At 40.0% G+C, this 12,218-nt stretch overlaps 2 protein-coding genes across 4 annotated transcripts in view; both read right to left on the reverse strand.

Moving 5' to 3' along the window:
• adam22 (ADAM metallopeptidase domain 22) overlaps positions 1–5,034 on the reverse strand; it is a 56,251-nt gene extending 51,217 nt beyond the window's left edge. Inside the window, exons 1-3 of one of the 2 annotated variants that reach the window (XM_079343838.1) lie at positions 4,446–5,034; positions 4,022–4,182; positions 377–453 (exon numbers count right to left, since the gene is read on the reverse strand). In XM_079343838.1, the coding sequence (XP_079199964.1) occupies positions 377–453; positions 4,022–4,182; positions 4,446–4,542 (335 nt within the window). In that variant the 5' untranslated portion in view covers positions 4,543–5,034. The remainder of the gene's footprint in view (positions 1–376; positions 454–4,021; positions 4,183–4,445) is intronic. The other variant, XM_079343839.1, reaches the window with a different exon arrangement.
• Positions 5,035–6,175: 1,141 nt separating this feature from the next.
• dbf4 (DBF4-CDC7 kinase regulatory subunit) lies at positions 6,176–11,944 on the reverse strand. Of its 2 annotated transcripts, none has more exons than XM_079343559.1 (13): positions 11,698–11,944; positions 11,445–11,550; positions 10,626–10,780; positions 10,289–10,492; positions 10,114–10,164; positions 9,955–10,024; positions 9,802–9,866; positions 9,592–9,637; positions 9,407–9,452; positions 9,191–9,316; positions 8,703–8,796; positions 7,977–8,092; positions 6,176–7,806 (listed from the first exon to the last, which is right to left on the reverse strand). In XM_079343559.1, the coding sequence occupies exons 1-13, from the start codon at positions 11,698–11,700 to the stop codon at positions 7,023–7,025; spliced, it is 1,866 nt and encodes a 621-aa protein (XP_079199685.1). In that variant the 5' UTR covers positions 11,701–11,944; the 3' UTR covers positions 6,176–7,022. The 2 variants fall into 2 exon arrangements, with proteins under 2 accessions (XP_079199685.1, XP_079199684.1); XM_079343558.1 differs by having other exon boundaries at positions 9,778–9,866; positions 11,698–11,943.
• Between the last annotated feature and the right edge of the window lie 274 nt (positions 11,945–12,218).

Consider the following 12,218-nt stretch of genomic DNA (forward strand, 5'->3'; position numbering starts at 1 on the left):
ACCCAAAATTTAGAGTTTAGCTTAGTGGACAAACATACAGCTAGTCAGATAGTCTGACTAACAGAAAGAAAAGAAAGCAAATAGTTAGCCTGCTAACAGACAAATAGCTCAGCTGACAGACACACAGATAGCCTAATAGCTAGCTTCTAATACAGAGGTATGTAGTCAATCTGACAGCAAGATAGCTATTAGCTGACAAGACCAACAGATTACTAGAACGACCAAAGAAAACTAAAGCTACTGTATAACCTGAGCTAGCAAGCCAGAGAGATAGCATAATAGCCAGACAAACATGAACTGTAGTTGGTTGGTAGGCAGACACAGAAAGCTTTTAGTCTGACAGATAAACAAAAAAAAGATTAAATAATATACTCACTGATTCAGTTCCACATCCAAGATGAATATTCTGTTAAAAGCTTCTACTTGAAAGCTTGCCTGTGCCACGTGGTTTACCTAAAAAAAAAAAATTAAAAAAAAGCAGAGAAGACAGGTTAATTACCCTTAAATAAATCCATACATTAGATATACTCAGTTCATTAGCATGTTATGATCAATTTGTGTCTACGTTGATGGATGGCTGCATCGTCTTTTTTAAACACCAACAGCAGTAAGAAAATAATGTTATCATTTGCAAACTCAGTGTTTCAGCATTTGGTGAGCTACAATTGTTTTACACATCTTAAATGACACTTGAAATTGTTCAAACTTAAACATGTATGTAGAAAACATAATGCAGCCTTTTGTAATTATAACTGCCTATTGACTTGTCTACCAGACTCATTTTGTAAAGGTAACAATGACATAGATTAAATAAAATGCTCAGGAGCCATATTTTTGTCCTTCACCATTGAAATGCAAAAAAAAAAAAAAAAAACGTCCTGTCTGTGTGATTGATTTTGGGATTGAATTTATTCTCAGCTCGGGGCACATATGGTGCAGGCTTTATTACACACTCTTGGGTCAATGGGATCTCCCCACCTTCATTCCTGTGCAGGTGGAGGGGGGAGTCCCAGAGCTGAACTCAAAGACATCTCACCCTCCCCTCCCCCAGACTGAGCCCAAGGGCTACCACCTTCATTACAGACCGGACACCACATGACAACGAGAGGAAGAGGGGGGTGTACATTTTTTTTCCCTTTTTGTTTCCGTTTGAGGAGGTGCCGATATGTTCGCTCAAGGACGACCTTATCCCATGAGGTCCCAAGTGACCACAGACTCTTTTGTTTGTAGGAGTGTGTCTGTGTTTTGCCAATGAATATAAGAGATGGTAAGCATGTGTGTGAGTGTGTGTGTGAGCACATCAAAGGGCAATCCCCCTCCATGGCACAGTTATGATTAAATCTATTTTGGCAGATTGGATCCATAATGGGAGGAGGTACCAGTAATTGTGTTTAATGAAAGCACATCCCAGCTTGACTGAGCCGAGCCAGTATTCTGATGCTACCACTGATCTTCCAACATTGATTTCTGAGTAACAGCATGCCTGACTTTCCACTCTGACTCTCAAAGTATGACTCTAAGTGCTGTTCATTTGCTCTGCTGTGCGCGCGCGCACACACACACACACACACACACACACACACACACACACACACACACACACACACACACACACACACACACACACACACACACACACACACACACACACACACACACACACACACACACACACACACACCTACCTACCTACACACACACCTACACACACACACACACACACACACACACACACACACCTACACACACACACACACACACCTACACACACACACACACACACACACACACACACACACAGAAAGCAATCCTACAAACCAACACGTACACACACATTCTGGCTGATTCCACTTGAAGCGTTTGTTTTTTCCACCGAAACATCAGGAGCACTTTGCTGAACTCCCCATTGCTCATTCAGTGGTGAAGCTGTTTGTGTCTGAGACTGAAAATAGGCAATGCAACAGAATGCTATTAATAACTTCTTGTGTCACACATTTTTAGATCTACTTGACAGATTTGTTTTTAGGCTGTTGATCTAAAAACAGCCAATAACTGATCAAACTTTGTACATGTGACATCAAGGCTGATTGCACTATAAGTAACTCTCTGGAGAATAAGACATTCAGAAGATCCGAAACAAAATCTAGGATAGCTATGTCTGTCTCCTCTCCCTCCTGCAGCTCTCTTCGTCACCAGCAACATTTAAAGTTTGGTTTGAACTTTTTGACGTATTGACTTCCAATATGCAAGTTGTCTTTTAAATCATTTTAGAGCTAAATAAATACATCAGCCGAGCTGTAAACTCAAGAAATACACTTACATGTCTTGACTTGGATGAGTGTTTAGGCGTGATTTTGAATAGTTTGTGGAAATCTTCTTAAGAGTATTAAATGTTTGTCTTTTTAAGCATCTCTCACTCTGCAGCAAATAGCCTCCTATCTTTGAAATCCAGTTCAAAGGAAGACTGTGTGATAAACCTGTGATGGAGATGACTATCAGCTGCAAAACGAAAATATTAAAATCATATCTGATGGCAGATGGTTCCTGTTAGCTTGTTTACCCATCGAACTGAAGCTCTGTCTGAGGTGTGAGATGGACAAAGGGTTAGCGCCACCTCCCTGCTTGCTACCATCTGTAGCCCTCTCCACTCTCTGGGCCCTGAATAGGCCATCTTCACACAAACCTTAGCCGAACAAATTAAAAACGCATGACAGGTTTGCACAATGCTAATTGACTCATCTGTTAAAATGAACCCAGCAGACATCCTGCTTCACTGAACTGAGTCAGTGAACACAATTGCAGGGACTATTACTATTATTATTATTATCATTAATATTATTATTATTACACACTATCAGGCCCAGTGGTTCATAGAAAGTTTTTGTGATGATCAATATTGTTTCTGATTTTAAGAAAACTATCGAAAAAAATGTGTCCATGACTTTGTTTAAAATTTGGAGGATCATGTCTAAAACATTATAAAAACTTAAAAATAACTTGCCTGCTTATTTGCTAGGCCTCCAGAGCACTATTTGTTTTGAATTGTTATTATTTGACCTGTTTTTTTTTTACCAGGAAAATATTTCCATTGAGATACAAGATCTCCTGGCCAAGACATGCACATGAAAGTCTCAGACAGAGAACAAAAGACAGAAACAAACAAACATCGTTAAGCAGAGAAACATGAGCATACAGTTTTCTAATGATCCTTTAAGACAGCCCTGCAGCTCAACACAATACTTAAGACATATTTTATAAGGATAGCTTTGATGTGACTTTAAGTACAAAAGGAGTATTAACAGTGTGTGTATGTGTGTGTGTGTGTGTGTGTGGGGGGGGGGGGGGGGGGGGGTGATTGCCCTCTGGTGGAGAGATTATAAGACTATTTCTCATTATCTTTATTGTAGTGTATCTTTAGCTTTCATTTACAGATAGCCTGTTCCTACATATCAGATCAGTTTATGTCAGATGGTATATAACACCAACACCATAAGACATGCTGCAGGTTCAAGCTCCAACAGTAACTCTCTTTCATTCATGAATACAGTGCAAAATGCTGCTTAAAGGGATATGAGATATGAGCTGATGGTAGGTGAGACGAACCAGCTGGGCACACAAGATGCAAGTTATCACTGAATTATTAATTATCCTGACAGCCAGATGACCATGGTGATTTTCTGAATGCACAGAGTTGACAAAGTGGATGTGAGGACTTAAAAAAACATGCTGAGTAATTGATTTAAATAAAAGACAGGATGGTCTGCTGTTGGGATATGTAAAACAATGACCCAAATAGCATGCATAGACAGGCTAATTAGAGCAGCGTGGTTGTGCCTACATGTTCTAGTCTTTTTGTTTTTAATTCACTTAGCAGTTTATTCTTAATTCCCCGGCTGAGGATGAGGGCAAGGGATGTACAAGACATAAACAAGCAGACACACACACACGCACGCACACACACACACGCACACACGCACGCAGTGCATATATAGACACTGCCCTGGGTGAAAACACGGTGTACCTGCGTGGATCCGGAGCTGGCTCTAACCCTGGTGCTGAGCTCGTCCTCTGTGATCTGGCTGTGGTTGTGTCTGCTGTAGAGCAGGCGGAGAGGCACCGTGTCCTCCTTCCCCACGAACCTGCCTGCATCACGAAGAGCCTTCAAGCTCGACAAGGCGTCTCCTGCACAGAGACGAAAAGAAAACATTGATTTTTTTTTTTATAAGACGAATGATATTTTCATCACAAACAGCGCCATCTGAGATGTTGATTGCTCCCTATTTCCCTTTCATCACAAGAATCATCTACAAGCTACATTTGTTTCAGATGGAGATCAAGAGGTAGACGGTGGTGTCAAAAAAAACACAGGCCTGTTTATATGAGGATTTTACGCTTTTTCGCGATAATAATTCAATTAAAAGCCTATCTGAAACAGAATCAGTTACCATTTTGGGCATTGAGGCTGCTCTGGTGACCGAAGTGCATCAATCCACAGACGCACAAAAGGGAAATCCACCATCGCGGGCGCATCCTCAGCATCATCACCTTCCTCTTTCTCTCTTTTGTTGGAAATTATAAAACGGTATGCGGTATTCCAGGGGCAGGATCTCAGGGTCCTGCCTTCGCTAGAGGAGTTGAAAACCGGGGCTGGTTGTTTGGTTAGCGCAGTCCCGCTGGATGGGGGCCATCGGGGTTCTTGCGAGTCTGAACGCCGAGCGCGTCTGAGAGAGAAAGCGCACCGAGACCGCGCGGATCAGCAGCACGGTGGAGACAGGGTGGAGAGGGAGGGAGGGAGAGGGAGGAAGGCAGGGATGGATGACGAGGAGGAGAGGATTGGGAACACCTCCTTAAAACACACCAATATCCAGCAGCTCACTGCAGAAACGCCTCATGCATAAATATGAGCGAGGGGATGTAGGAAAGCTGCTATCCCTCCGCTGGCTGGACCAACATCCACGCCCGTTTCCTTCTACTCACGTTTAATTTTCCTCCATGTTCAATTGCAGCATAAGCGCCATTCCTGTCCGGTTCTGTTACGAGTTAGTCAATCGTCTGTCAGGGATCCAACAAGCAGACTTAATGGATTCCTGTGTGCGCGCGTGTTGTTGTGATGTTGTTAGTTACACAGAAAGACCAAAAGGAAACGTTTAATCACGAATATATGACATGTCAATTTGTAACATGTATGCACCCTCAATCTGAAAATGATCACACACCGCGCTGCCAACGATCTACACTGTTGTTTATACAAGTACACACCTGATGATTTGAGCAGGTGTGGATTTGCCCCAGAGCCAATATTTATTTCCAGACACATGGTGCTTGTTTACCGGGAGGAGCTGATATTGCGATATTAAGTTCAATACATTTGTGACACAAAGTTCCAGATTTTTTAGAGCCAGTTCATCTTTATAACGGACCTACAACAGTCAATTTACACTCAGGAAACGCTCAATTCCTTTTTTCTTAGAAAGCTTTATACGAGATTACTGAAACAAACGGGACACATAATTACTATCTCCTACAACCAGATAATTGGGGCCTTTATGGTTTGAATGTTGCCTGTGTCATTAGTTTAAAGACTTTTAAGGATAATTAAGACTTTACAATCCTTCTATAGGTCTGATCACGTGTAGATTTTTGTGATTGTGTGTAAGCAGATCGACATGAGCCTCCTGAAAAAGAAAACAGTGTTTGGCAAATTGACTTTTATAAGGTTGGCTTTAGGGCTGCAACTTACTAAAATCGTTCAGTCTATAAAATGTGACCATTTCCCATCACTACTTCTCAGATCCCTAAGAGACAACATGCTCCTTTTTCAAACCAATACCCTTACATGAAACGTCTCATTTACTGCCAGGCATTAGAGACCGCAGGAAGTGTTGGTATGTTGAGCTGAGTTGCCTTGTCCTTTGTTGCTGTGCTGCTGTCCTTTTGCATTGGAACACATTGTTTTGTCTTTTAATGCCAATGGCAAAGTCTCCCTTTTTGACCGTGCATCCATTTGACAGTGAAGAAATAAGGGCACGGGGCTAATGCACTAAACGCAGGGAGAAGAGGGTGAAGCTGAGCTAATGCATCAGAAAAGGCGCAAGAAGGCAGGTCATTAAAAGTGCACTTAAGAAGACTAAAAATGTCATACATAATGCCAAGTACCACACATTCAACCTGCAGGTCATTCACATTAGTATATGTATTAACTGTATGTATTTCATACATACAACGAGCTCCCCCATCTGGAAAGATTCATTCAGTCGACTGTGTATACCGAGCAAAACATCACGACTACAGCTGCCTTTACTCCTTCTTCTACTGCTTTATCTGAACAGTCACATGCAGAGACAGTACACAGCACTTCCATACAGGTTCACTGACAGTCACACAGAATGGTTAAGTTGTTCAGAAGCTGTTGGGGACAGGGTTTTCTCTGCGTGTTTCTAATGTTGATGTCAATAACAGCAGCTGGATGTAAGTCAAAACAATGACTTATTATTGATTCTCCTAATTTGATTTCTACCCATCCCAGAGAAGATTTAGATAAAGACGTGTTATTGATGTGATAATAAAGGCTTCTAAAAACAGTCAAAGAGTTCATTTTACTGAAACGTTTGTGTGATGGCAGTTTAGTCTTGAATACATTTTTATACATGTCCAGGCTACATTGACCTGTCTTTGTGTGAAGTTCACAATCTAAATGGCAACAAATAGTTTCAACCATTTTGCAGCACAAGTAACCTCAAACTACATGTTGCTGTTTTCTGGTTCACCTCTTTTGTGTGTTATGTCTCATTCAATGCTTTAAACCCCAGCAGATCAGCTGCTGCTTGACATCAGATACAAAACCTGCAACAGAATAGTACAGTGTGTTTACTCACATTGTAGTCAGCCTGTGTTTAAAGACCAACAACATCTAGGTCTAGGCTTGCAGAGTCAATGCCACAGTCTGCAGTTTGGTTCTTGACACAGAGTTGGTCAGGGTTTTACCCTGAAGCTACCACTAATTTGTTTTCCTTCGCCGTGTCCTAAAACCCGACAAATTCCACATCCATGTTATCACTTGACTGAAAAAGATCCCAAAGTTTCAGCATTGAGTCCTCAGGAATGTCATTTGGCTTTACAGGACTGTCCAATTTCCTTCTTTTGCGTTTATAAACTCTGACCCTCCTCTTTATTTTCTGAACAGGGAACGAGTTTTCTGCGGGAGGACTTGTTTCTTCAGAGACGTTTTCAGTTACTCTGTTTTGTACAGCCTCGCAAAGAGAGGATTCCTGCTTCTTATCCGACTCCTCAGGATGTGTGAGTACACTGAGGCTTTTTGAGGAGTCTTCATCACAGCTAGCTTCATGTTTGTTCATAGAACAGACGTGAGAGGATAAGACTTGATCATCTTGAATTATCATTCTGTCCACTGGGTCAACCTGAGACACTCCAGAGGGAGCAGGGACATTAATCTCTCCACTAGATGGAGCTGTTTCTGTCCCAGGCCGACAAATTTCAGCCTTAACAGCTTTCTGGGAGCAAGAAGTCAATGAAGTCTGTCTGCACGGCCGTTTACCTGCACGAGGTTTGCGCTCGGATCTGTCTGTGTGAGTGACATAAGTCCGTCTGTCTCTCTCTTTGTGAATCAGAGGGGCGGGAGTGGACTTTTTTAAGCGGTGTCCTGAATTAGATCCCTTGTGGCCGCCATCAGTCTGTTGCTGCTCTTCTTTAATAATCTCGGCGGTATCCAGGTCTCCCTCGTGTAGTAGCTCAGTTTTCCCACAAGGTCCAGGAGCAACCAGAAAAGAGGAAACACTGCATTTGCGTCTGAACATGATCAAAGAAAAGATGAGATGAGTGAGGTGACTGACAAATAAATCGATTAATATATCAAAAACAGAATAAGCAAAGACAATCACATTAACATGATCCTTTTTTTTTTTAACACATGAACTTCTAATGATGTTGGAGATTTTACAAGAATGGGAAAAAATGACCTTTTTACTTGAGGTTTGACGTGAAATAGGTTGCAGGGAAGGTTTGAAGCCAGTCTGTCCACAACTCGATATTCATCACTCTTTGAGAAAGCCTTGTGGCGGTTGCTCTGTAGATGCTTTAAAGTAACGTGTTTAACAGTCAGTTAGAAAATATAAAAACATTCAATTTAATACAACTTTTTTCATTTTCAACTATTGAGCGAAATACTTAGTGTTGATACCATCAAAGTTCTTCTCTGTTTTATTCTACTACATAATAAACTGTTCAAATATTCTTAATTTGAAAACCTATGCAAAGAGAAAATCCTACATACCACAGCTGAGAACAGGTATTTATTAGAAGTAGTAAAACTTTGATTGCAGAGCATCATTTCAACTGGAATCATCAATATTTTTCAGCAAAGACTTTTTTCCAGTTTTAATGCTAAATTATGCAAAAACTAAGATTGGCTGGCAACACTTAACTAAATAACAGGAACATAATGTCCAAACTATTAGATCCACATGTAAATTACAGTAAAAAAAGCTGAGTATGAACACTATTCATTGTCTTGGCTATAATAACTCTCCAAAAGCCCTGAAAGATGTTAACAGCTAAATATAAGCCAAGTAAAATTGTTGTTTATTTAAATGAAAAGAGATTTCTGGTCCATGTCGTCTTTCATTATAGAAAGAAAATCATGTGACTCTTAACAAGAATTTAACAATGTCATATCATAATCTTACCGATGTGAGGTTCTCATATTTGACCAAACAGCACTCGCAGTAGCCGCTCCGCTTCTTGTCTTTGTTCTTCTTTCGGACGTGAACTGTCTCTTCACTGTGTCAGAAAGAAGACCGGGGTTAAACAAACAAAGATAAAAACAGTTTGGACTTCTGCATTCAAATAAAAGTTGAATTCAGTCTTGATGTGGAGATCTGGCAACATGAACTCAAACAGTCCAAAGACAAACAAACTGACTTGAATACACGTGTATGGAAAAAAGACTATATTAAATTAATGATGTGAAAAATACACTTTTGGAATTGTTGGAAAATGTTTTGAGTTAACTACATGATTTTCCACAATGTGGGTTTTATGGTTTTGGCTTCACCAGTTTATTAAATACAAAACAAAGCACAGCAGGTCTGTCTCACTATGACAGTGTGTCTTAAAGTCTATGCTGTCATGATGTAAAGTTAGCAACAAACGAAGCAGAGATGCCAAAGCATACCTGTGTCCTCGTTGTTTGTTCCCAGGAGGATCCTTGTCCTCGACACAGAAGGGACTACAGGGAGGGAGAGTCTTCAGGTTGAACTCAGGCATGTTTGGCATGGTGAGGTAGATTGGACGATAGTGCCTAAAGAAGGAAAAAGACGTACAGTCCACACAGGTAAACAAGTCAAACACAATAAGGTGATGCTGTTTTTTTTAACCTATTCTCTCGTACCTGCTCGAGTCCTCAACCTTGATAAAGGGTTTACTGATCCTTCCTCCTGGAGAAAAAAAAACAGGTATACAAAGTCTCTAAAACAGTTTCAATACTTTTTGCCTGAAAATAAAGAAATAAAAGATGGTTTGAGTGATAAAGGATATAGGCTGGGAAAACTCGTTACACCTATTTCAATTATTTACCTTTCAATTTTAGAAAGCTGTGTTTTGCTGCTGTCTCCACTTTAGCCTATAAAGAACGACAAGATGGACAAAAGAAAAACACTCATTGCAATGTTTTTCAAAAATCTAGAAAATCTATTTAAAAAAATAATAACAATCCAACAATAAAAGCAAATTTCTGCAAGGAATGCATAAAAGATTACCAACCCGCAAGTGTAAACTTGTTTTTACAGCAGCTGCGGCAGGACGCTGGCCGCTGACAGTCCTTTTCCTCTTCCGAACGTAGGCTATTATATCTGCAGGTGAAATGAATGGGATAATACTGCATCTGCTAACGGTTGGCGTAATACTGCATAATCCCCCCAGTCAACTCCTTCAACATACCATCTACGTAAAGGACTTTCACACCCCACTCCAAAGCATTTGACAGAATCTTGTTCATCTGTAGCCTCTCCTACAAAACAAACAGGAGCGTATTAGCACAGAAAACAAAACAGCAAATCACACTTCCTTTCTAAACTCATCAGTGTTGACTACACCAACCTGCTCTTTCACCACTTTCTCCACCAAAGACTTCCCCCTACTTGTAACAAACTGCAAGACAAAACAGAAAATAATGATATATGAGTAAAAAAAAAAAACACCTAAAAAGGAAAATCGCACATATTAGAAATGAGACAAGAACATTTCTAAAAACATACCCTTAGAGCATACTCACCGCGTCTGTTTGACCCTGAGACTTGCATTTGATGCTGTCTCCATGGCTACCAGGCCGAGGTGGCTTGGATAGAGGGTGGGGAGAACTCTGTCCAGAGTCTGGGCTGGGGACTGAAGAGTCCTGTCTGAGGCAATGCACGTATTTAGCCTCCCTCTTGTTGGATACCAGATACTTTATTTCCTTACTGAAAAACTTCTCAACAATCTGCGTGGAAAAAAAGGAGAGAAAAAAAAGGATAAGGATGTTGATAAAACTTACTGTGCTTTAATACCAGCTGCATGTACATAATGTTTACAAAGGACACATGATCAGACTTTTAACCCAGTTTTGTCCTTACCCCTCCAAGTTCCTTGATGTCCCTTTCCAATGACTCTGCTATTCTATTAGAAGGCAGATCCAGGTAAAACACTTTCCCAGTAAAAGGTTTGACTTGAGCAGGCTTGGCTTGGCCCAGTGTTGCTGCTTTATCACCTCCAGTACCAAGGCCTTTCCCTACGACGCAACCACAGAGGCCACACAATGAGAGGGTGCATCGAGCTAATCTCAGATGAAGTGCTTCTTTTATAAAACATAACAATGATGGAAACTCATCAACTATATATGAAAACAAGTGATTACTTATTATCTGGTCAAATATAATGTTAATCATTTCTGCAGCTTCAGAAAGTGATCGCTCTTATGATTAAAACAGATGTATTCATTCTGTCATCTGCAATAACACTTCTGCTAAATCTATGTTACACTACTTTAATCTAGAACAAACTTAAAGCTATTGCATTATCTGTCCATTCTGAAAGCTACGTGTCTCATTAGTTATCACATGTTATCAGGTTATTACATCAAGATTAAGAGTTAAGGAAAAGGCCTATAAAAACGGAGCTGCAGTTTAAATCAATCTACGAGGATTTAGTTGACTTATCTGAAGGTTACTTTCATTAATCACTTCTAAAATGTAAACAGCTGTGGCACAAATATCTTCAATGAAAATAATAATACAGATGAGTAATTAATTACATCTAAAACAAACAAAAACAGATTTTAAATACCAGTTAAATACAATCTATGGTCTCACCCTGTGTTTTACATTTCGCAAGAAAACATAGAAATAGACTTCAGTATTATAAAGCGTTTATAAAACAGTAGTTAATAATAATACCTTGTAAACGGGATCCTGAATGTCTCTGGGTTCGTCTCGGCTTCATGTTATTTTCTTTCACTGATAAAAACACAGCATGTTTATTTTGGTCCCAGGAAGTCACTATCTGTGTAAACAAATACAAAATGTTTACAAAGAAGCAAACTGGCCCCGAGTAACACATAAAACAAAAAGGCCGTGTATATACAGTGAATTGTTTCATAGTTATTGGAGTTTAAGAGAGGAAGATAGAAACTTATACAAACAGTCTCACCATTACAGTTACTGTCAGACAGCTCGGACGGTTAGCTCATCTTACGTCACATAACTTCGTGAATTAACGTTAATAAACGACACACGTAGTATGCGCACCTTTTAAAGCAGGGGGTGTCTATTGGAATACGATTAAACAATACTTTTGTGGAGAAGGTAAACCTCTTAAGTTACTCTTCAATAAACGCCTCTTTCCCGCTTTAAATCCAATAGTGAAGGAAGTGTAGGTTGCCATGTTTGACTTTCTACGTAAGCATGTCTTCGTTTGAGAATAATAGTTCCCAAGCTTGGCTCAAACTAGTTTCTTCGTTACATGTGTGCTTTACTCACAGATTTTTATTCTTGAGAAGAAGTAGTTTGCGTTTGATTGAAGTCAATGCAGGCATTTCTATACTTTCAAAAATCTTAAAAAGTGATTAAGGTTTGCGGAAAGTCTTCATATCTGGCAACACCAGGACTAGGTAAACGCAGTCTTTGTGGTCCAATGTGATGTTTCCAAAAACCACAAAAAATACAATTTAA

This window comes from Symphodus melops, assembly GCF_947650265.1.
Source record: "Symphodus melops genome assembly, chromosome: 5".
Classification (NCBI taxonomy): Eukaryota; Metazoa; Chordata; class Actinopteri; order Labriformes; family Labridae; genus Symphodus; species Symphodus melops.